This window comes from Staurois parvus, unplaced genomic scaffold (genome assembly GCF_062004578.1).
Source record: "Staurois parvus isolate SC_StPar_1 unplaced genomic scaffold, SC_StPar_1.0 ptg000715l, whole genome shotgun sequence".
In the NCBI taxonomy this organism is placed as follows: Eukaryota; Metazoa; Chordata; class Amphibia; order Anura; family Ranidae; genus Staurois; species Staurois parvus.
The window spans coordinates 11,697,354-11,723,109 of NW_028318511.1; the positions used below are offsets into that span (position 1 = coordinate 11,697,354).

The window sequence follows — 25,756 nt, forward strand, 5'->3', positions numbered from 1 at the left end:
AATTGAGCTGCACATGCGCAGCTCCATGTACAGTACATGCTGCAGAAGATTGCATATGGGCAAGTACAGTCATTTTATTGCAGGAAAAATATTGCAAGTCTCTTCTGCAATAAAGAACCTGTCTGAGTTAACTTTAGTTCTGCTTGAGGTTGTCGCTCTCAGTTACCAATTTCTAACACATCAATTCTTCTGTTTGTTTGACAGGACATAGAAAGTGGAAATTGTGACATTTTCTGGAAATATGTGGACATGGTCAGAGATTTCATAATATTTATGGTGTATAAATTTTATCTTAAATACAATGCTGTATATTCACAGCAAGAAGGAAATGACACTTTCCAAGTCAGAATTTATTTACTGTTTTTTTTCCTTGTACATAATATAATAAACTCCATAAAAACCATATGTATTTTGCAATTCAGTTATTGAAAGACAATGATTTGTATGTGATGGGCTGGAACAAAACAACAGACTCAAGTTATACTGAAGCTTACTTTTGACCATCCTCTTTGCAGTCTATCATTACTGCCAAGTAGGAGGCCATCGGTAACTAAATACATAGCATTAGAAACCATCTTCAGCCAAAACTTTCTTCAAGGTTTTGGACACAGTGGGGACTGGGCTGAATGTTCAGACTTTTTTTTTTTTTTTTTAATTGCTGTCCAACATTTCTTTATTGTATCTAAAAAGAAAACATTGTCTGGTGTAGAGTTTTAATAAAGACCTACATTATTTTTAGGCAAATCAAATATAGTTCTATTTTTGATGGGATGAGCAGGAAGTATTAATTGCGTAAAAACTTAAGTCATAGAGGAAAAAAGGATATTAGTTAGCAGGTGAATTTCTAAAAAGTAATTACAATACTTGCAGGGGTTCCCTCTTATTTATAAGACGTAAGGGTCAGACTTTATAAAATTTAACAAAAATTACACTTATAAAACAGTCATTATAAAATGAAACCTTTCAATGTTTTCGAACGATGATACAAATCTGTATTACTTGGCACCACTTCTTTAAGAAGTCTGTTCAAAGTTTACATGCAGGATCTTCTACGGTCACATCCAGATTAGAGTTGCTTCTTCCGTCATTTGGCTGATAGATCAGGCATGCATTTTCTGGATTTGGCAGTGACTAGAACGGACCTCACTGGATACAAGAGTAGACAAATCCTCTTAGGATGAGGTATTAGACAGGTTTAAAAAGCTGGTCGTGTCATAAGTCTGCAAAAAATAAAAAAGAATCCTTAAAGGTGAAAAATGACTTAAATTTACAAGGAAACCTATACTGAGGAAATATGTAGGCTACAATTATGAAACACTTAAATGCTAGTACACTGGGTTTCATGTTTAATCGCTGCCCAACTTGCAGACCCAGGAGTTCTCAATTTACTTGCTGCATGCTTCTTCCTGGGTCGGTGACTCTGAAACCAGAAACAACCTGCATATACCTGCAGCAGTCTCCAAGCCTTAAACCTCAATCCTGGGCCTTTCTACAAGGTAGACCTCCAGCACTTCCCAATAGGAATGTACAGGAGGGAGCAAGTATGTGTCAATATGTCCAGGCATTGCTGGAGTTTATCCTCATCTGAATGGCAAAGCATTGGAATGTGTAAAGGCAGTGCTCTTAGTTTGCTGTAGGTATGAGCACTTTAGAAGAAGAGTCTGCATTTTATACCGAATAGTTTTAAGTTTCCTTTCATACTAGTGATAGATATGCTGTGCTTTGCTTTACAAGAAGACTGCGTTAAAAACAATTTTACCAGGCTTTTCCTCAGAGGCAAAGCTAACAATCGTGGATTTCATCTCCTACATAGTTTATCCATTCACATATAATGGCAATCTACTCTGAACATAACTCATGAGCACTGTTTACATATTTCTTCTGAAGACTGTATAGCAGTCTGTACTTTTGCTAGTTGATGTTGTAAAGTGTAAATGTTTCCTAATATTCAGCCTGCCTAACTTGGGCCTAATCTACAAAATGTAACAAGTAAAAGACATCCCACTGTTTGATTAAAGGATTTTATAGTGAGCGTAAAATTCCTATTTTTCCTTACTGGGTCCATTAAGAGATGAGTCTTATTAAGAAAAAGTCTTCTACTGACACCTACAGAAGAAACTGACACTTGGTGCATAGAAAACTGAAGGCCAGCCCTCTTAAATTTAGGTTCACACCTATGCAGGTTGCGTTTGAGGCGTTTCTGCATTCCGTTTTGTTCACTTTTTCTTTTTCATTAAATTTTTCTTGTTGCTAGGTAGTTTTTAAACACAAAATGCATAAAAAAACCTCAATAAATGCTTTTCTGCAGCGTTGCCATTGAAGTCTATAGAACCAAAAAGGTAAAGTTTTGTGTTCAAAAAAAGTCCCTGCCCCTTTCCAAAAAACGCACTGGGCAAAAATGCAGAGATGTGAACCTGTCCCATAGGAAATCATGTTAAATGGACTGTACTGCGTTTCTGCAAAATGCTGCAGAAAACGCTTAGATGTGAACCTAGCATTAGGCCCCCACACCATACCCTCTCAATTGTAGGAGGCAGGCCATGAAAAAGTGGTATGAAGGAGGGAGCTTTGCGCCACCATGGACGAGAAAAGGATTTTAACAGGTAGTACAAAAAGCATATTTCCTTCTCAGCCATTTGGGGACACAAATTTTGAAATGTCAGGTTATGGTGCCATCTATAAGAGATTGGGACACTGAAAAATTGTAAGCCAGCCCTATAGAACACTACCAAACCCCCCACCCCCAAAGTACCTAGGTGGTTTTAGATCTTTTCTTCAATTCCTCAGCTTCAGCCATGTCCAAAAGGACTCCTATGTCCAGTTAGGACTTTTTTTTTTTTTAGCTGTTTGCTAGTGGGGTACCCCACACATAATGGAACCAGAGCACATTTAGAGAGCCTCTGTGGCCAGAGTCTCTCTCTATGGGTCTATCCCGAAAGAGACTGGTTTTTGATGTACAGCCATCACCTGCCTGTGGCTTAGGTTTACAAGGGGTTGTTTCCAACATTATTAGTGCAATGCTTATTACCCTTCAGGAGGCTCATCCTTCTGGTCTAGGTCTTGGGTCTTATAAAGCGCCAAAATCTTTCCACATTTTAAGGTATGCCTATATACAGAATGAAAAATACACTGAAGGGTCCTGAGTCCCTGCTGAGTGTTACAAATTGCCTGACTGCCTTCATACTCAGGGCTTAGGTCTGATTCCCCAGAACAGATGGTCCCTTCTTCAGCAGGGGAACCCACTGCAAGTCAGCCTATTGCACCTCACGCAGTGAAAATAAGGTTTCGATGTTTGACGATAAACCTCAGAGGAAGTTAACAGGTTATAAGCATGGTTGGGATAACAGACTCTGGTTGTTGAAGACCAGGTTCTGAGAGAAGGATATTCCAAAATGACAAGCAAGAAAAAAAGAAACAGGATAGAAGATAGGTTCTTGAGGCAGTAGACTTAGAGGCCATAGAGTGTTCGAGAACAAGATCACAATACTATGCTTTTTTTTTTTGGTCAATTTAGAGCTATGAAAATGACCTCAACCTTATGTCTTATAATGTTGGTTGCTGTAAAGGATTATGTCAGAGCATCCACCGCTTCCACCATTGGATCCCAATTCCTGGAGACAAATCTGTCTTTGTGCTGGCATCTCAGGTCAACACAACCAATTTCGGCATCCACTAACAGTCTTGTGTCCTGGAATATTTTGGAAAGTACACTGTCTGGCATCTCTGTCAGACTCAACAAAAAAGATCTGTATAGTTACCCATTTTTAATCCACGCTGTTCCAGTCACATGATCCTGCAGCTCTGGCCCCCCTGTGTCAGTGAGCAGCTGCTGCAGGAGAGAGAAATGCTGACAATGGCTGAGCTATGGGTGATGTCACAGCTCTCAAAACTCAGAGCCATTGTTGAGAACTCCCATACACAAAGCTGTAGGATCATATGACTGGACCAAACGCAGGTTAAAAAAAAATAATAGGCAAATAAACAGATCTTTTTTACACAGGTTAAGTAGGATAGGCTTGGGGGTGGGGGGCTGGGAGGTGAAGGAGATTGGCCTTTCATTTTCTATGTGCCTAGTCTCCATTTCCTCTTTAAGAGGAAGTACAAGGTGTGACCATATAATTCGTGGAATGCCCACGGCATAGCATTATGGTGCTATGTCAGAACACACTTGAGTGCGAGTGACTGTATGACTCATTCTAACTTGGGTTAGGAGTAGAAAAGAATGGCATAAGCATCTACTCCCATGCTGGAGGGTGGACTTCCCAGAGGTATGAACCACAAGTGGGATGCCTAGAAGCTGCACGCCTTGCTGCCCTCAAAGGACCAGGGAGATCCAGAGTACTGCATACAAAGAAATAAGCAGAGGGCGCATGGGCCTAGTGCATTACCGATTGGCTCTGAGGAAGAGGCAAGTCCTCGAAATACGTCAGCCATTTGGAGGTCTAGGAGTCCCATTACGGAAATCATCCAGTGTGACTGGACCTTGCTGTACTTTATAAGATGTGCCCTTGATATTTGTTCCTTTGTGAGTATATTACCATTTATTTACATAAGAAATGATCTTTTAAAAAGGTAATGCACTAGGTCCGTGCTCCCTCTGTTTCTTTGCATGCAGTTATGGAGTAGAAGATATAACGTGTGCGCGTTCCGCTGTCGGCGTAAAATGAGTGACAGGAATCTGAAGCAGCGGACTAACATCAAATTGTGCGTGAAAATTGGCAAAAGTGCAAGTGAAACTTAAGCCTGTTATAACAGAGCTAATGGTGAACATTTTATGAAGAAATCAAGTGTTTCTGAATGGCATAGGTGGTTTAAGGTGTCCACGGTGATGCAAGAAGTGGGCAGCCAAAAATGCAAAGGACGGATGCAAATGTGGACACAATTCAAACCCTGGTACGCTCAGATCGAAGATTGAGTATGCGAATAATGGCAGAAGAATTGAACATAGGGAAACAGAACAATGGATTCGAACAGAGGATACAGGAATGAGAGATTTCCGCAAAGATGGTGCCTCGAATTTTGACATAAGATCAGAAGAGATCCTGCCTTCAAATTTCATCTGATCTTTTGAAAAATGCAGGTGTGCTTGATATTTTTTTTTGTACAGTCCGTTCTAGGAATTAAATTATTACACCTTCCCCCTTATCGTCCTTGGAATCTTACAATCAAGCTGTGTCCCTCTGTTGAAAATATCTCTTCTGTTCAGTGTAAATAGAATGTATCTCATCTAAAGACCTTTTGGAGGCCGATGACTTAATATGAATGTTACATACACCACTGACTTGTTTTAGTTTACTTTGTTTCCTTTGAGCTGTTAGAGGTCTTGGCTATACAGGTCTAGAACTGAGTGAGTTTTATGCTCTTTGACCCAGAACAAAAACAATTCAGGAGTTATGACTTTACTCGCTGGTTACATATTCTGGGACAGGTTTCCTTCAATCTGGCTGATACTACGGTACCAGTTCAGCTCTTTGGACATACATAGTACATCCCCAGAGTGAACCTTTAATCACAAACTAATTGCTGGAGTAGCAGCCATCAGTGTGTACAGGTGTTAAGCCGCCTCCCCGTTTGACAGTGAAAGTGATGCGGCAGTGCCAAAGCTGCCATTCACTTTCATAGAGCTAGCAGCAGGGGGCACATGATTGCGAATGGTGTCTTTGCACAGGAGTGCCTCAAACCCACAGAAAACAATGGGCAAAATGGAGAAGAATAAATTATTTCGGAGGACCACAAAATGGCAGCATTTTGATAATTAACATGTCATTCTAAACAATTAAAGCTTATGACTAAACACATCTTTATTTTACTGAAAATGTCAACTGGAATGGTTGTTTTACCTCATTTACTATGTCAGAAGAGGGTATTGGGCTGAGAGGTGAGGAAAGTGAATCTTCCGATTGGGAGCTGCAGGAGCTTCGCTTTACTAGAAAGAAAGAACATACAAAAATTCAAACAATGAAAATGCAACCATGGCCATATATGTATGTGTATGGAAGAAAAAAAAAAAAAAAAATCTATATATACTGGTGATATAACCTACCAGTATCACTGCTGGAAGATAAAGGTCTTTCTGTCCCAACTGCATCATGTCCACTACTATGTCGTTTCTCTTCTTGTGCCTGGCAGGAATAGCATAAAATGAACATTTCATTAAAACTGCAGCTTGCAACTATGTAGAAGAAACATCCATAGTGCCATCTACTGGCCACCCAGTGCACAGCTGTTTATATAGATAAGTTGGAAGCCTGTTACAATCAATGGATCTGTAATGCAAAACTGAAAATGCCTGGTTTTGCAGCCTTTCTGCGCAGCTAACTTTATTATCTAGGATAAAATGACACTCCAGCAACACATACACACTTATTTTAGGATGATTTATGTCAATACTAGAGCAGACAGGATATGAGGTTTGTACTGGAAAAAGTGTGTGTGTGGATAGATAGAGACACCCCTACTGAGCTGCTGGACTTTTTGGTCCCCATATTCTTGCACAGCCAGGCAACTTGCATTTTCAGCAGGCACATGTAGTCAAAAGTCCAGTCCATGGGCTTGTTTTTGTTGTTTTATTGAGGGGGAAAACAACTTGGATGGTGATAAGGGAATACGGGATGCCCAAGCTGACTTGCAAAAAAAAAAAAAAAAGGACAAACTTCCTTCTCTATGTACACAAAATTATGCAGATCCTGGACTGTACTCCCTCTGGAATAATCAGTAGCAAAGTTTCCTCTCTTAAGAGCTCTATGTCTCCTGAATGAGACTCACAAAGTTCCAACCCTTCGTAAGAAAATACCAGCCCACCTGAGTGCTTTGTGAGGTTTCGCAGAGCAAGGGATTTAGGTTAGCTGTGACACTGTCTCTGTGAAAGCATGCTGGATATTGCATCTGGCAGTCTTCTTGCAAGTAAAAGCACAGAAAACAAGTGTTTTAACTTTACTTGCAGAGTCTTTTTCCATAAATTAATTTTTTTTTTTTGTGTTTTTTTTTTTAATCACTTGCTATGGGCAGTTTAACTTGCTGGAAAAATTGACCAGTTAATTCCCTAGCACAGCCCCTTTCTTCCTTCTGAAAGCCCTCTCTTCTGTGTGTCTAAAGACTCTCTGTGCTGGTTTAACCCTGTCATTGCCAGATCAATTTGTTGTACAGAGGTTTTTATACATACACTATATTGCCAAAAGTATTGGCACACCCCTCCAAATCATTGGATTCAGATGTTCCAATCACCCCCATCGCCACAGGTGTATAAAATCAAACAGCTAAGCATGCAGACTGCTTCTTCAAACATTTGTGAAAGAATGGGTCGCTCTCAGGAATTCAGTGAATTCAAGCGTGGTACCGTGATAGACTTATTGCACGGGTGACAACCTATCTGAGAAATTTCCTTGCTACTAAATATTCCTCGGTCAACTGTTAGTGGTATTATAACAAAGTGGAAGCAACTGGGAACAACAGAAACTCAGCCACAGTGGTAGGCCACGTAAAAACAACAGAGTGGGGTCAGCACATGCTGAAGCGCACAGTGCACAGAAGTTGCAAACTGTCTGCAGGGTCAATAGACTTCCAAACTTTGTGTGGCCTTCAGTTTAGCACAACAGTGCATAGAGAGCTTCATGGAATAAGTTTTTATGATTGAGCAGCTGCATCCAAGCCTAACATCACCAAGCAATGCAAAGCATCGGTTGCAGTGGTGTACAGCATGCCACCACTGGACTCTAGAGCAGTGGAGACATGTTCTCTGGAATGACGAATCACAATTCTCTGTCTGGCAATCTGATGGACGTGTCGGTTTGGCAATTTCCAGGAGAATGGTACTTGCCTGACTGCATTGTGCCAAGTGTAAAGTTTGGTGAATTATGTGTAATTATGGCGTGGGGTTGGGCTCGGCCCCTTAGTTCCCGTGAAGGGAAATCTTAAGGCGTCAGCATATCAAGACATTTTGGACAAATTTCAAGTTCCCAACTTTGTGGGAACAGTTTGGGGATGGCCTCTTCCTGTTCCAAAATGACTGCACACCAGTGCACAAAGCAAGGTCCATAAAGACATGGATGAGTGAGTTTGGGGTGGAGGAACTTGACTGGCCTTAATCTGACAGAAAAACTTTGGGATGAATTAGAGTGAAGACTGCGAGCCAGACCTTCTCGTCCGACATCAGTGCCTGACCTCACAAATGTGCTTCTGGAAGAATGGTCAAAACATTCCCATAGACACTCCTAAAGCTTGTGGACAGCCTTCCAACAAGAATTAAAGCTGTTATAGCTGCAGAAGGTGGGCCAACTCAATATTAAACCCTACGGACTAAGACTGGAATGCTATTAAAGTTCATGTGCGTGTAAAGGCAGGCGTTCCAATACTTTTGTCAATATAGTGTAGTTCGGTGGCTGCAGTCACCGGAGGGGGGGGGGGGGGTCTGTCTGTCTGTCCACCAGCTGTCAGATGGAAGCAATCCAGCAGCTGTCAAATAAGAAACTGCAGCGATTAAAATAACAGTCCTGGCCGTCCCAGTCCTTCACTGCTATGCGTATGGCTAGAGTGTTGTTCTTAGGCTGGCCAATTGTAAGAACAACACTCTAGCCATACACATAGCAGTGAAGGACTGCGATGGCCAGTACCACCACTTTTCAGAGGGAGGATTATCCTTGGCCTGGCTCATATCCTATTCCTAAAAGGGGACCTCCACTGATTGATTTAATGCGTATTACCATTACGCATCTGGTGAGTGTGTATTCTTACCCCACTATTTTGGCGCACCAGCACTGAAGTATTGCTGCCGTTCACCATATACCTGCACAGGATTGTCACTTATGGACTAATACCGTTTAGCTGCCATTCATTTAATATAATTTTAAAGCAAAGTTCACGTTTCTTCAGAAAAAAGCTTATGCCATCAAGTGGCCCCACCAGATATGACAGCCTGCGTGGCTTTGTAAAATGTTCATTCATTTTAATTGTCACACTTCTAAGGCCATTTGACCATTTCCCCCTGGAAGCCTGGCCTGAAAAATCCCCAGCTCACAATCCCCACAGAAGTCATACTCCTGTAATGCTGGGAATGAATATCCAACAGTTTTCACATCCTAGTGCCAAAGAAGGATGTGGGGATTGCCAATTTGGAGATTTTCAACAAGGCAAAGGCATGACAATAAAATTTTTGAACATTTTGCAAGGCTGCAGTTTTTTAATGTCTACTGCACCCCCTTAACAGCATAGGCTATTCACTGTTAAAGGTAAATTTGGCCTTTAATTCCTCCAATTACCTCCCTACATAACCTTTTACACAACTGCCAGGGAAGTGGAATACTGTACAGTGTCGTTGAGTGACACCACTGAGTCTACTGTGGCTGTAGTCTTAGGCCTTTTGGATGTGTACATAAGGGAAGCTTTTACAGGTAAATAACATGCACAAAGTGCTAAATTCAAATATATTATTACAGAAAGATCTTAATTGAAACGATGGTCGGTGACATGTTCTATTTAAATGGGAAGTTCGATATATAAAGATTATTTTCTTTAAAAGAGAAAGAGTGGAAAATGCAATAGGATTCAACCAAATCTATCCTTTGTTTTGTCAAACAATTGCCAAAAGATCACCTAAAATATCAAGTCTAATCAAATGTCCATGTTAACCCCAGCATTAGACACCATCTCTCTCCCTTATATAATCTGTAATTAAAGCAAGTACGGTTACGGAAGACAACTGGGAGAAAATCAGTCCCATTCTGATGGATAATGGGACCCCAACCCACTGTCAGCATAAATGAGTACTTACTATTGGCAAGTCTTTCAACTGATGCTTTCCATCCCCAGGACCAACATGTACCAAATGATTAAAGTTCTTAGGACTGGAGATTAGCTTTGATCTCAATTGAGGATCTTTCATCATAACCCTGCATGACACCAGAGGAAAACTATTATATTTGCAATTAACAATGTATCTACATTAAAAGCAGCAACATTTTGTAAAAAAAAAAAAAAAAAAACCTGCTATAAAGCTGCACACGTAAGTAATCAAAACCACATTAGTTAACTAGCTTGATTTCATAAGAAATTGGTGCTGTCAGACTGGCCAAAGCTTTATGCCAAACAAGTAAAGGGTCTCTGTTGTAAATGAATAGATAAAGGACTGTTGTGAGAAAAGAAGCTTCCTGGCTATCATATGTGAGCACCACCTACTTCACCATTCAGTTCAGCATGAAACCGTGTGGGGAGCAAGATGGCAGCCAAAAGAGGATAGTGCCAAAAAAAGAAGCGAAATAGGAAAAACTGACTTCATGGTGAAGGTTAAAGTGCAACCAAAGCCAAAATGTTTTTCAAATTTTATGTATATTAGCAAAGGTTAGAACCACTGCAAGGTTTTTACTGGTTCCTGCGTCACCACTGGGCATTTTTTCCTGCACATCCAAACTGATGGGAGGTCTCCCTTCACAATAAATAAAACCTTCAGTCTTTAGAATAAAATCTAGAAACTTAGTCTGCTTTTCGCTATTGCCCTGCCTACCCCTATTTCACCAACAGGTACACACAGCAATTAAAAGCAGACAGATTATACCCACTCTAAAGAAAATAAATACAAAAAAAAAGGCACAAGTTAAATTTGAAGGATGTACAGTGTAAAGAGCCATAATCCTGCTCATTCTTCGGTTGAAATTCTCTAAGCCTCAGTTCATACCTGGTGTCTTGCGGTATTCATTCATTTTGAATAGCAACCCAAATACGAACACAGCTCACTTCAGCACACATGTGTTGTAACTTATAACACAGGGGTGTGAATGATCAATGTGTTTCTTTTATAAGAAATGTCTTCTGCACAATTTTGGCTTTTGAACACAGTGGTGTGATAAAGATGGCCGACACACACGTATTAAGGCAATGCAAAGGGGACTGAAACAGGGAGGACTCAGAAGGGGTAGGTCAACAGAGTCATTTTAACTTCCACTATCTGCCCTAGCCAAACGAAACCGAAACATGGAACAATTGTTAAAACAGGTAAACAAAGTACCTGGGCGCAGATACTGTAGTATTTAACGGTTCTCCTAGGCAGGGCTCAAATAAGCCTCATATGAAGAACTAGCGGGGGGGGGGGGACGACACTATGGGGTTACTTACTTTACCTGAGCGCAATCTTGATCCAGCGCTGTGCACGAGAGCAGAGGCTCTCTCCACGCTCTCCCTCCTTACATGACAGCTTGCTAGCAGTGGGATCCATTGGCTCCTGCTGCTGTCAATCGAATCCTTTGATGAGGGAGCAAGGGATGGAACAAAGCCTCGCTCGTCTGTGTCTATGCACACAGGCAGCAGGGCTCGGGAGCGAGTGTGCACAAGTACCCCCTTAGCAAGTGGCCTGCTAGGGGAGTACATGGCAGGAAACAGGAGCGCAATCGGGGGACCTGAGAAAAGTAGGATCAGGGCTGCTCTGTGCAAAACCATTGTACACAACAGACAAGTATAACGTACAAAAAAAAAAAACAGTTTAAAAATCACTTTAATCTCACCCTAGAGAACTGATAAACGGTGGAAAATGGGCCTAAAACTAAATATTTTTGTTTGCTAACAAAGTGGATGTTTGCAGAGCAGAGAGACAGCAACTAATGATATAGCAGGGACAACTATTTTCCATCACTTTGCCCTTTTACTTTGCATTTCATTATTTCTCTGTCCAGTTATTTGCATGTTCTCCTTTGGAAAGGAACTTCTGTTAGTTAACAGTGTAAGTTATAACACCACCTTCTCTGCTGCTGCCGCTCCTCATCTGTAATCCGGAAAGAGAAATGCCTCTTGCTTTTTGTCTTCAGCAGCTGTCGCCGACTGTTGTCTGATGTCTCCGGCACTTCAAACTCATCTTGATCTGCAGGGAAAGTTAAACCACCAGCCAATTTAAAAATTTACAGAAGTAGTACAGAATAACTGTAATCACAATAAGGTGCTAACAAAACTAGAGTTACCTTGGGCATTGATATGTATCCTGATAAAATACGTATACAAATACCATAGTTGGTTAGGTCTCTTTCACATGGGGAATGCTGTTGACTCACCATCCGCAGTAGATTGCTTTGTCAGCAGAAGTTAACCCGTGGTTAGGAGACTTCTCCAGCATGCCTATTTGAAGAGGGATTTTACACTGAAATGCCTCTTCATTGTGCTGCAAACGCATCCACAAGACAAGGTTGCAGTGCACCACCATTCACTTCCATCAAGCATGTTGCCTAAAGTGACATGCCCAGCTTTCTTTTGGCATGCACCTATGGCAGTGTCTTTAGGGTCATCCAGGGGTAAATTCTGGGTTTTGACAGGTGGCTAAATTGAAATGATCTGTCAACTGCCCAGTTTGTCGCACTGACAATATCCATTTTAAAGTGGCCTTAAAACATCTTCTCTAAACATTATTAAAATGACTCAATATTTTAAGCCAAGCCTACTAGATATTAGGTGCTAGCTGTGGCTTAAGGCAATGGTCCAAGTTTCTTGAATATTTGAATTATGCATACTTTTCTTGAATAAAGAGTGGCTTTGTTAATTCTCTAAACATGTTATGTTATGTGATAGGACACATTTTTTCTTAAAGATAACACCATATTTTACATGTTTCGAAAATAAAAAGCAAAAATAGAAAAAGGAAAATGTGCACTAACCTGCTAATTTATTACGTAGATACACTAAGCGAACTTTCTCTGTTCCAAAAACACAGAGAGATCCCTCTTGATTTAAGGATCGAACCTATTGGGAAAGTGAATGTATATTACACATATAACAAATAAGAAAAATAACAAATCTCATTTCATCTAAACTAAAAACAGATCAGTTGCCAGACTTTATTATGGAGTTTTACATTTCCTGGGGTCTCATGATGACTGAGATTTTAAAGCTTCATAGAACTGTATATCATTTTCTTTTACAGAATTATTTTAAAATTACCAGTGCCAAATGTGTAGAATATATAAAATCTAGAACATGCCAAGCAGTGAAGTTAAAATAACAGCAAGTTTACGGGTGTACCATGGAAGTCATAATAGCAAGGATTTAGTAGTAAGTCTATAAATCATGTATTATTGAACATGGGCACATCAAGGTTACCTCCTTAATGATGTGACTTAAAGGCTAAGTTCACCTTTTGAAAAAGATAAGAATTAATAAATGCACATTTTTTTAACATGCATTCATTTTCTATGGAGCCTGCAGAGCCTTGCACCCACAATCAGAAGGGGCCCAAAATCCAAGGAGCACCTCCAGGTCTTCTAGGGGAATAAATTACACATCTAGTTTCCTGAATAGCTATCACATTTTTGGAGGCCCTGGAGGACCAGGGCAGTGGACATACCTACAGAATGACCATACTGTGTAAAGCAAAATCCCCAAGGTAAACTTTTTATCAGGGCTATTTGGATGATTTCTGTTATCATTAAAATGTAAAAGGCGCCAAACAACTAACATAAATCACCCAAATAGCCCCGATTAAAAATTAACATTCCCTGGAATGTTTACCCTTCGTACAGACATACAAGGTGACACACATGGGTTAAAGTGGCAACTAAATGCTAATTTCCCACATCTGTGGCTTTTTAAATTGCAATTAGTGTATGTGTATAAATAGTCAGTTTGTTAGCTCTCACATGGATGCAATGAGCAGGCTAGATACTGAGCCATGAGGAACAGAAAATAACTGTGAAAAGACCTGCATAACAAGGTAATGGAGCTTTATCAAGATGGAAAAGGATATAAAAAGATATCTAAAGCCTTTAATATTGTCAGTCAGTGCTGATCAAACAATTATTAAAAAGAGGAAAGTTCTGAGATCTCTTGATACCAAGCCCAGATCAGGTAGGCCGATAAAGATTGCAGTCACAACTGCCAGTAGAATTGTTCTGGATACAAAGAAAAATCCACAGGTAACCCAATGAGAAACGCAGGCTGCTTTTGTTTCAAGGAGCACAATAAGACTATACTTGAGCAAAGCCATGATACTGTGCTACATGGACAAGTTTCCAGAAAAAAAGCCTTTACTGTGCCAATGCCACCAAAAAGCCCTGTGACTCATGTCAAGGTGTTGTAAGGCATATTGTAACTGGGCTTTTTTGTGGCATTGGTGCAGTAAAGGCATCTTTCTGCCAACTTGATCATGCAGCTCATTTTTGTTCAATTAGTGTCGTATTGTGTTTCTTAAATAAAAAACAAAAAAAACCACACCAACTTTTTCCAGAGCAGAGTGTATTTCTCCTGAGGTTTCCTGTGGGATTTTCTTTTTATATCCTTTTCCATCGATTATACATTTTCCATCCTGTTCCATTACCTTGTTATGCAGGTCTTTTGACAGTTCTTTTCTGCTCCCCATGACTCAGTATCTAGCCTGCTCAGTGCATCCATGTGAGAGCTAACAAATTCACTGACTATTTACAGTATACACAGATAGTGTGTGAATGAGATATAGAAAATCTGCGTTGGTTCAAAATGTGATCTAATACAAAGAATTTAACAGATGTAAATATATTAGTGTAGCGCTAAAAAGAGAAATAAATAAAAATGATAATAGTGCAATCCCAGCAATTACCATGTGAAACAAAATGTGACAGTAGTCAAATACTTAGCAATCTTACTAGGATATATATAAAAAGTTACACGTGTATGCTCGTGGCCATCTTGCAAGTGGTAATATGTGGATCTTTCGGATTTAACAACGCTGCATTTTATCTTGGAGTTTGTAAGTGCATTCTTATAGCTTAATAAATCATTTTAAGATGAGTTTACACTATGGGAATTTAATGCACATGCCACCTTTGATACCTGATAGCATATGACCTAACCGTCACTACGGAGTGGATGAATGCTATTTGTGCCGTATTGGAGTTTCTCAAGAAGGCATGACTCAGCGTCATTCGTTAATATTGAGCTGTTTTTGACCATCCTATAATTTGATGGTCAAATATATCTGGTAAGCTTCTGAGCACAGAGTGGAGTGACGGGTTTGCACGGATACCACTTCAATACTTCGCTACCGAAGACTCACGTTTGAACTTGTGACTTACTTTTATGGAATTGGGACACATTTTTAAGGTTTTTCACATATACAATTTGTACCTTATATAAATCCTAGTAACATTGCTAAGTACTTGACTACTGTCACACTGCGTTTCACATGGTAGCTGGGATTGCACTATTTTATTTATTTCTCTTTTTAGCGCTACACTAATACATAAATAATTTATACACATACTAATTGCAATTTAAAAAGTCACAGATGTCAGAAATTTACCTTTAAATTGCCATTTTAACCTATGTGTGTCACTTTGTGCGTCTATACCAAGGTCAAACATTCCAAGGAATAACTTTTGATCAGGGCTATTTGGATGATTTTGGTTATCATTATGATTTAATAAGGAGCCAAACAACTATGTGATAATAAGTGGCTTCATATGATCACTAACCCTAATTAAAAAGGCAGTTTTCTGGCATGATCAGTCATATTTTCAATATAAAGGCTTACGTTGGTGTAGTGATACTGCAACTGGTGTGGCGGTGATCAGGGGCAACATGACTGGTGTGGCAGTGATCAGGGGCAACATGACTGGCGTGGCAGTGATCGGGGGCAACATGACTGGCGTGGCAGTGATCGGGGGCAACATGACTGGCGTGGCAGTGATCGGGGGCAACATGACTGGCGTGGCAGTGATCGGGGGCAACATGACTGGCGTGGCAGTGATCGGGGGCAACATGACTGGCGTGGCAGTGATCGGGGGCAACATGACTGGCGTGGCAGTGATCGGGGGCAACATGACTGGCGTGGCAGTGATCGGGGGCAACATGACTGGCGTGGCAGTGATCGGGGGCAACATGACTGGCGTGGCAGTGATCGGGGGCAACATGACTGGCGTGGCAGTGATCAGGGGCAACATGACTGGCGTGGCAGTGATCAGGGGCAACATGACTGGCGTGGCAGTGATCAGGGGCAACATGACTGGCGTGGCAGTGATCAGGGGCAACATGACTGGCGTGGCAGTGATCAGGGGCAACATGACTGGTGTGGCAGTGATCAGGGTTATTATGACTGGTGTAGCAGTGATCAGAGGCAACATGACTGGTGTGGCATTGATCAGGGTTATTATGACTGGTGTGGCCATCAGTGACACTGTGAATGGGTGGCGGTCACTGGGGACACTAACTGGCAGCACTGGTCTGGTGACATTGTACTGCTGTGGCGGGCAGTGATAAGATTATGGCTGGCGACCCTGACATACGATATCAAAGCAGCCAGCCATTGTACATGATCACCTCCAAAACAGTATGAGGTCATCATAATGTAAAAAAGTTTTTTGCACTGATTGCTTATACAGCCATAAAGGCAGTAAAGACAAATGTTTCTAATTGTTTTCGGCTGCATTCCTGCAGCTATTGAGAACTACTGTGATAAGCTGTGATTGGCTACAGCTATTACATGGTACAGGGAGGTGGTGCTTGGCCCTGTACCATGAAAATCACTATGCCAATTGCAGACATCACAGTAGTTCTGAATAGCTACAGTTGCAAGAAAAAGTATGTGAACCCCTTGGGATTACGTGGAGTTTTGCATGAATTGGGCATAAAATGTGCTCTGAACGTCATCTAAGTCACAACAATAGAAGAACACAGTCTGCTAAACATAATACTACACAAACATTAGATGTTGCCATGGTTTCATTGCACATAACATGTAAACATTCACAGTGCAGGGAGGAAAAAGTATGTGAGGCCCTAGCTTAATGACTTCTCCCAGTGCTAATTGGAGCCAGGAGTGAGCCAACCTTGTGATGATATTGGATGTGTTGCTGACAGCTGTCCTGCCCTTAAAAACCACACACCTGTTTTGGGTTTACTGGTTTCAAGAAGCACTGTCTGATGTGAACCATGCCTTGCAGAAAAGAGCTCTCAGAAGACCTACGATCAAGAATTGTTGACTTGCATGAAGCTGGAAAGGGTTACAAAAGTATCTCCAAAAGCCTTGATGTTCATTTGTCCATGGTAAGACAGACTGTTTACAAATGGAGAAAGTTTAGCACTGTTGCTACTCTCCCTAGGCGTGGTCGTCCTGTAAAAATGACTGCAAGAGCACAGCGCAGAATGCTGCATGAGGTAAAGAAGAATCCCAGAGTGTCAGCTCAAGACCTACAGAAATCTCTGGCACATGCTAACATTTTTGTTGATACATCTACAATAAGGAACACATTAAACAAGAATGGAGTACATGGGAGGACACCACGGAGGAAGCCATTGCTGTCCAAAAAGAATATTGCAGCACGTTTGAAGTTTGCAAAAGAGCACCTGGATGTTCCACAGCACTACTGGCAAAATATACTGTGGACAGATGAAACCAAAATTGAGTTGTTTGGGAAGAACACACAACACTATGTGTGGAGAAAAAAAGGCACAGCACACCAACATCAAAACCTCATCCCCACTGTAAAACATGGAGGAGGGAGCATCATGGTTTGGGGCTGCTTTGCTGCCTCAGGGCCTGGACGGATTGTTGTCATTGATGGGAAAATGAATTCCAGAGTTTTTCAAGACATTTTGCAAGAAAACGTACAACCATCTGTCCGCCAACTGAAGCTCCGCAGAGGATGGGTGATGCAACAGGACAATGACCCAAAGCATACAAGTAATTCAACAAAACAATGGCTGCAACAGCACAGAATACGCCTTCTGGAGTGGCCCAGTCAGAGTCCTGACCTCAACCCGATTGACCTTAACGGAGCGATTCACACCAGACATCCCAAGAATATTGCTACACTGAAACAGTTTTGTGAAGAGGAGTGGTCCAAAATTACTCCAGATCGTTGTGCAGGTCTGATCTGCAACTACAGGAAACGTTTGGTTGAGGTTATTGCTGCCAAAGGAGGGTCAACCAGTTATTAAGTCCAAAAGTTCACCTACTTTTTCCTCCCTGCACTGTTAATGTTTACATGTTATGTGCAATGAAACCATGGCAATATCTAATGTTTGTGTAGTATTATGTTCAGCAGACTGTGTTCTTCTATTGTTGTGACTTAGATGACGTTCAGAGCACATTTTATGCCCAATTCATGCAAAACTCCACGTAATCCCAAGGGGTTTACATACTTTTTCTTGCAACTGTATGTGAATGGCAGCCACCTTTACTACTGATGCTTGGTACTTATATTGGTGATCTGCTGTGCCCCCCAGGGGTTTGCATGAGGCACAGATCTGGGAGGATGTACAGGTATGTTCCCCCCAGATCGACACTTGCCAACTAGATTAAATAAATCATCATATGCATGAGGAAGGGTTTCTGCGCGATCATACGAGAATAAAAATCTTGTCTGTGTGCTGGCAAAATATTTCTATGTTGTACATCGTGAACAGATGACACCCATTTAACCACATGGTCAATTTCAGTACAATGTGCAAAAGGAACATGCCACATGCCTTTTATTAATTCAGAGCAGGATCTACTCCACAAACTTAGCTTAGAAAAGTGGTGCAAGAAAAGAGTCTACACCAATATCTGTTAATTCCCCCCATGGTCTTCAATTCACACTAGCAGCTGGAGCATGCCCTGTGTACACATTCAACTTTTTAGTAGGCCTTATCTGCAGTATAGTTTGGAAACTTTTCTAAAATCCAGGCAAACAACTAAAGACACAATAATGAAAACATATATGGGAGAGTTTTCACCTTCCAAAGAATTTGTATTTTTCTTTCTATCCCTGCAATTTCCACAGCTATGCGACACCATAGCCAGTTATAGAACAACACCTACATTAATTTAAAAAATCTAAAATAATAAAATACACTGGTCCTCTTTACCCTAAACCTCCTAACTATACAGTAGAAGAGCACCAGACTGCTGAGATTACTCCACTGATGGCTCTGTTCCTTCTTCATGTCAATATGTTTCTTGTCAATATATTTGAATAAAGCTCCCAGTCCTGCCCCTCACTCTTCCAAGTACGAGTGCTGCTATACAGTATGTAGGATTACAAGAGGCGGATAACAAGTAAAAAAAAGCTATAGCTGCCTTAAGTTCAAATTTAAAAGCAGCCTACGTTTGTGCATGTAATGCAAAGTGACCAAACTATGCTGGAGTAATGTCTGTGTGGCGGAATATGAACTAACAGCAATCATGTGAAGTGCCCTGGTTTCCTGTAGCTGACTAGGACAAACCTGTGTGCTTCATGAAGGACTAAAATAATGAATAAGGCAGTTCTCTCGCATTGACAGATGTATGTACATGATGAAAAAGCTTACCTTCTTGAGATGAACAGTTTGGATCCACTCGCTTTTTCGTACATCAAATATATCCACTGCATTTTCACTGAAAATGGTCAGGTGAGGAGACGTGTATGCTGGAAGGAAAACAAATCTGTTATACTCCATTTTCCATTCATCCTGACTTCACACTTAACAGTGAAGGATCCACAAGCAAATGTACATTTTTTTTTTTCCTAAACATGTATTACAATCAAAACATTTTGCCGTATTGGATGGAGTAGGGAAGAATAACCTGTATACATTTTTTATTGCTGTGCCCTCCTTGGGTAGGATTCACCCACTCTATTTATCCACTGTCCCCAGCACTGAAAGTGAGGAAAATATAAACTTTTGAGTTGTGTCTAAATAGAAACACAGGTTAACTCTTTAAATGGGGACACACTGGAGCTCGTCTAAACAACTGTCTAAATGGGAAATACCTCTTAGGTTGCAGAAATGTCCTTTCACATTCTGTTGCATCTCTGGAACAGGAAGTGAAATTTCCCAACAGGGCGCAAAAAAATAAGGGTTTAAACCCTTTAATATCCATACAAAAACTAAAACGGTAAAAAACCAAATCGAGCATATAAAACTAGTTAACCTCAAGCACTAGAAAGTATTTCATTGTGGGATGTTCTGGCTGGTAAAAGTGGCCAAGATTTATTGGTATGAGCTACAGGTCAACTGAAATGGTTTTAACCTCCAAAATACCACCTAAACCGAAAAACTTGGCCACAATAATATTAATATATTAGGCTTTCATTCTATTCTATTGTAAATGACAGCAAATAATCCCACTCCCACATAAATAAAAGCAGGAGCCATAATAAACTTTACTAGGATTATGAAATATTCTTTCCATTTTGACAGACAAGCACAAACTGCTATCTGGCACAAACACTAACATGTCAGCCTACTTGAAGCAATTGGTCTTGTGAGTAAAAAAGGAATGGCTTTCCAACAGTGGAAATTGCACTTTACCATTTCCACTTTGCTTATACATTTCAAAACACATGGTATATTCCATTCTTGATATACAGATGAATAATTTGTTCTGTCCACATTCTTTACTGTAGCACCTATGAAATGCACACAAAATGTTTGCATATACCAGAACAAGTGCTATATATGAGACTTTAAAAACTGGTATAAAAAATCCCCCAAAACATTTAAAAAATAAATAAAAGTAGTGCATTATTCAGGGCCAGAATACATCAATAGACCCAGCATGCACACAAGCTTTGGTACCCAAAGCAACATCCTTCTGCTATGGTAAACTCTTTTGTATATATTCTTTCTTTTCTGGTCCTATTACAAAAAATACAGGTGTGACTATGTATATATTAGAGGACTGTAGTTCCACTAATGTAGGGGTTGGGGTGGGGGAAAGGTAGCCAATAACTATACAGTTAAGTGTCACCCCTTTGTTTTTGCTACCTATAAGCACTCCTAGGCCCCTCTATCCTGTATTTTATACCTAAACCATACAAAGGTGTCAAAGGATTATTGGATTTGGAAAACTGGAAATTTTGAATTTGGGCATTGTTAATGTCTTAAATAAAAGGCAAGAGCCATAATAAATACTATATTGAATGCAAAATTAGAATAGGAATCAGCCACAGGTAGCAGTACCACAGCAGACGCCACATCATAGTATAATACTCACAGCATGCCAGTGGGGGTGCAGGCCACATAATCTCCTGAGATCGAGACTTTTTACCATCGGCATTCACATAGACTCCAAATGTGGAAAAGCACAGTAAGTATTCGCTAAGGGTAAGCCTTGCTGCACAAAGAGCATCATGGGCAGTCTGTGCCAGAAAAGACAGTTTAGGTTCATCTGGGTGGGGTAGGTTAAATGGAGCTCCTTCATTTAGGAGAGGGTAAAGAGAAAATCCAGAGGAATAGCCAACACAAAGTCTTTCCCCCAAGATGTCCATACACTGCACTACTCCAGGTGCCTGGAACTCTTTAATCTTCCGTGGAGGACCTTTGCGATTTATCAGCTGGAAGCAGTTGACTTGACGCTTGGAAGCAGCACAAAGAACAGCTGTGGAGCCTTGGCAAACTAGACCAGATGTAATAGCCTGACATCCCTTTGCCTCAGGGATCTTCACTCCAGTTGAATCCGGTATTTGGTCCCAAGGGAACAGGCGGACACTGTGGCTCTTTCCACTAAGCACAACCAACTGCTGGACTTCTGAGACCGAGCGCAAGGAAAGTACTCTCTTACAGTCTCCTAGCTGAGTGATTTCTAAAGAAACAATTTTAGAGAAAGAAGTTAATCCATTTTGGTGTACAGCAAAGGTAGTGTTCTGTATGTTTCAGTTCAGATATGAATAGTTATAACATGCATGTCTATCTCACAATGTGCATTCCCTCCCCAACCCATAACCAATATCATAACTGGGAGGATTATGATGTGAGGCCAAAAGGGGCATGCACTGTGCAAAAATATAGTGTTTGTAGTATGCACTGAAATAGTGACAGTGGTTGTGGAACACTGTAGCAAACTGAAGAGTTAAAAATCCGTGCACAAATATAGGGCAATAGTGGTGAAGGAAAAAAAAAAAAAGTGCCCAGCATCAGTGGGTGCACTGGAAGAAAAAAAGTCCCAGTAACTTTGGTGTCCCTGGAATGAAAAAAATGGCCCTGCTTCGGAGGTGTACCTGGGAAGAAAACAATTTTCCTTCGCTGATGATGTCCCTAGGAAAGCCAAATGGCCTGGGTCAGTTAAGTCCCTGGAAGGAAAAAATGTGCCAGTGGTCTCCCTGGAAGGAAAAGAAATCCTTACATTGGTAGTATCCCTGCATCAGTAGTGTCTCTGGAAGGAAAAATGTCCCTGCGTAAGTGGTGTTGCCAAAAGGAAAAATGAAAAATGGTGCTTCATCAGGACACTGGGGAACAAAAGCTCCTCCATCAGTGGTGTCAGTCTGAGCAGGACTACTTGGTATCTATGTAAGTGGGCTGAAGGAGTGAAGGGAAGATGGAATGGGGGCTCTGAGGGAGGAGGTGTGCTGAAGGACTCTAAGGGAGGGAGGAGGCTAAAGAGTTCCTGGAGGGGTTCTGAGGAGGAGAGGGACAATCTAAGGCCGAAATCCCCCCCCAACACTTTGCGTACTCACTGTTCAGACCGCCTTCTACATGGCGCCAACCAGCAATGCAGGCAGTTTCACCTTATCTCAGATTATGTGATACAGTATGTTACATGGCAAGGGGAGAGAGGAAGAATGGGAATCTGCCCTTACTTCCCAGCAGTGCGGTTTTCAAAAATTTCCTTCAATTGTCATTTTTTAATTCTACGTTTGATTTCAGGATGCATATGACAACAATTATGTTTTCTTAAAAGAAAATCACATTCTCAGTTGGAATGTTGATTACAAAAATTCCATCCTGCTCTGCCAGTATTCCTGGTCACTAAGGTCAAAATGAATGTTCAATTAAACACCTTGGCTTTTTAAATAAAATTCTACTGGCGTAGGACAAGGTCAAGTGCTAGCTTGGGTTAGGAGTTAGCAGGGGTTATACTGAATATGTACAGTATGTAAACATTCAAGAGTTTAATTCTCCTTTAAGTAAAATTAAAAAGATCACAAAATTACATAAAGCCGGTGTGGGCAGAGGATTCCCCACCCTACTTCGACAGTAGGGGGGGGGGGGGGTGGGCAGAAGGAATTGGAACATGTTACATGTGCCACCCAAAATAATACAGGTGGAACATGCAACATGCTCCAAAAGGTGAACTTATACTTAATATAGAAATTATACATGTAGAACACCTGAGGAAGTCACTTGTACTGTATTAAGGACTTATCTAACAATAAAGCTCCACGACCTGTTGCCTGCCAAGTTCTATAACATCACAGGAGCAACCAACACCATATGGGAAGGGAACAATATATACCCACTGGATCGAAGGCATACTTTAAACTTCTGGATAAGAAAGAGAAAGATCCCTCCCTTCTAGGGTCATATAGACTTTCACCAATAGACGCTAAAATCTTGTCTAAATTTGTGGTGCCATTCGTAACAGATATCCTCCCAAACATTATACACCAATCTTAGGTTGGCTTTGTCAAGGGCAGATCAGCAGTATCTAACATCCAAAAGTTCATAACCTTGGAATATGCCAAATCGTATCCTACAAAGAAACTGGCAATTTTACCTTGGATGCTGGGAAAGCCTTTGACAATATCAGTTTTCACTTGAAAATCAAAACCCAGACAATGCACCACTTTGCCCAAAAATTGTTGCAATTACAAATGTTTATACATTCTCATGTTTATTTCTTTTGTTTGTTTCTCCACTTTTTGCGTCATACCAATACAAAGTCAAATCTGACACATTCCACACAAAACCCCAAAAATGGACTGGACAAAATTATTGGCACCCTAAATTTAATATTTGGTACCACACCCCTTGGAAAAAATAACTGAAATCAAACGCTTCCTGTAACTATCAATTAGTTTTTTTACACCTCTCTACTGGAATTTTAGACCACGCTTTCGCCAACTGCTCCAGGTCTCTCAGATTGGAAGGGTTCCTTTTCCCAACTGCTATTTTAAGATCTGAACACAGGTTCTTTATGGGATTGAGGTCTGGACTGCTTGCTGGCCATTTTAGTACTCTCCAGCGCTGTGTCTTAAACCATTTCTGTGTGCTTTTTCGACGTGTGCTTTGGGTTATTGTCCTGCTGTAACACACATGAACTCTGATGGAGACCCAACTTTCTGACACTGAGCCCTACATTGCACCCCAGAATTCTTTGGTAGTCTTCAGATTTCATAATGCCATGCACATGGTCAAGACATCCAGTGCCTGAAGCAGCAAAGCAACCCCAAAACATCAGTGAACCTCTACCATGTTTGGCTGTATTCTTTTTTCTTTAAAGGCCTCATTGCATTTTCTGAAAACACTAGAATGATGGGCTTTACCAAAAAACTGTAACTTTGTTTCATCTGTCCACAGCACATTCTCCCAAAAGGATTTTGGCTTCCTCAGGTAAGTTTTGGCAAACTCCAATCTTTTTTAGGCTTCTGTGTCAGCAGTGGAATCCTCCTGGGTCTCCTATCATAGCATCCCTTTTCATTCAGATGGCGACGCATAGTGCAAGCTGACATAGTTGTACCCTGTGCCTGCAGGTCAGCTTGAATTTGTCTGGAATTTGATTGAGGTTCTTTTCCACCATTCAAACAATCCTTTGCTGAAATCTTTGATCAATTTTTCTCTTTCGTCCAAGAGCAGGGAAATTAGCTATGGGCTGTAAACTTCTTAATGTTGCACACAGTGGACAAAGGAACATTACAATCTCTGGAGATGGACTTGTAACCTTGAGATTGTCCATGGTTTCCCACAATTTTTGTTCTGAAATCCTTAGAAAATTCTTTGCTGCTCTTTTTTCCCATGACACACACACGCGCGTTGAGTAAAATTTTCACCATTTTAACTGGTTGCTGGTGTGATTTCTATATTGCCAGCACCTGTTAACTGATACAGGCGAGATTAAATACAAATTATAGGAGCATCACAAACTTGGAATGCAATTATTTCTTACAATTTTGAGAAGGTACCAATAATTTTGTCCAGTTCATTTCTGGGATTTGCGTAGAATGTGTCAAATTTGGCTTTTTGTTTCTCCACAGTTTTGTTTCATACCAATACAAACAACAGAAATAAACACGAGAATACCTAAACATTTGTAATTGCAACAATTTTCTGGGCAAAGTGGTGCATTATCTGACAGAAATGAAGGGGTGACAATATTTTTGGCTATAACTATATCAGTGATGCCCCTTATCCCCACTTCAATTTAGTGACAGGCCCTCTTCCGTAGATATTTACCTTCAGCAGTGCCCCTCCTTGGGATCTGCATAAGGCATGGATAACTTAGTACTGCTCTCTTAGTAGATGATATACGGAAGCTCAACTCTCCCTGGTCACTGGATATGCCCACAGCACAATTTATTTATGAAAGTTAGCAATTTAGAAAAAGCAAAATATTACCTCTTACACACCAACACAAGGACCGTTGACACAGTTATCTACCTTTGCTATAGGAAAGGATCCCATTACCTATTTTAGGGTTGAAGATAGGTTGAACCACATCCTCACATATAATTATATTTGAATTAACACCATCAGATTGTGAGAATGTTGGGAGAGCTGGATGTATGAGATTAAACTACCTCCTTAACTATTGCCACCTTGTTGAAATGATTAGTTTTGTTAATCTGTTGCATCCATCAAAAACCATCCCAGTATTGATAAAAAAAATATTTACAAAACACAAAATAAAGCCAAGACACGCCTTATTTTACACAAAAGGCCATATCTATTTCTAAATTATTGAGCACCTCGTCCTTCAGTTGGGGTGGAGTTAAATCTTCCAAATATCAGGGTTTATCATTTAGCCAGGCAGGTTGTGTCCCCCAGATCTCCTTCTGTGCTCTGGTTCAGAAATGCCCCATACTTTTCTACAGCTGCAGATCATAAAACGTACTGCAAAGCCAATGGAACTCCTAGG

The 25,756-nt window shown here is 40.7% G+C and overlaps 2 protein-coding genes across 2 annotated transcripts in view; one reads left to right on the plus strand and one right to left on the minus strand.

Annotated features, from left to right (window-relative positions):
* The window catches only part of SCYL1 (SCY1 like pseudokinase 1), a 59,238-nt gene extending 58,835 nt beyond the window's left edge, over positions 1-403 (plus strand). Inside the window, exon 19 of the mRNA XM_089653609.1 lies at positions 205-403. The gene's annotated coding sequence lies outside the window, so the exon portion shown is untranslated. The remainder of the gene's footprint in view (positions 1-204) is intronic.
* CDC42BPG (CDC42 binding protein kinase gamma) overlaps positions 336-25,756 on the minus strand; it is a 188,035-nt gene continuing 162,614 nt past the window's right edge. Inside the window, exons 30-37 of the mRNA XM_089653608.1 lie at positions 20,900-21,487; positions 19,231-19,328; positions 12,627-12,711; positions 11,722-11,842; positions 9,767-9,884; positions 6,044-6,122; positions 5,841-5,926; positions 336-1,220 (exon numbers count right to left, since the gene is read on the minus strand). Coding sequence (XP_089509734.1) covers positions 1,173-1,220; positions 5,841-5,926; positions 6,044-6,122; positions 9,767-9,884; positions 11,722-11,842; positions 12,627-12,711; positions 19,231-19,328; positions 20,900-21,487 — 1,223 coding nt within the window. The 3' untranslated portion in view covers positions 336-1,172. The remainder of the gene's footprint in view (positions 1,221-5,840; positions 5,927-6,043; positions 6,123-9,766; positions 9,885-11,721; positions 11,843-12,626; positions 12,712-19,230; positions 19,329-20,899; positions 21,488-25,756) is intronic.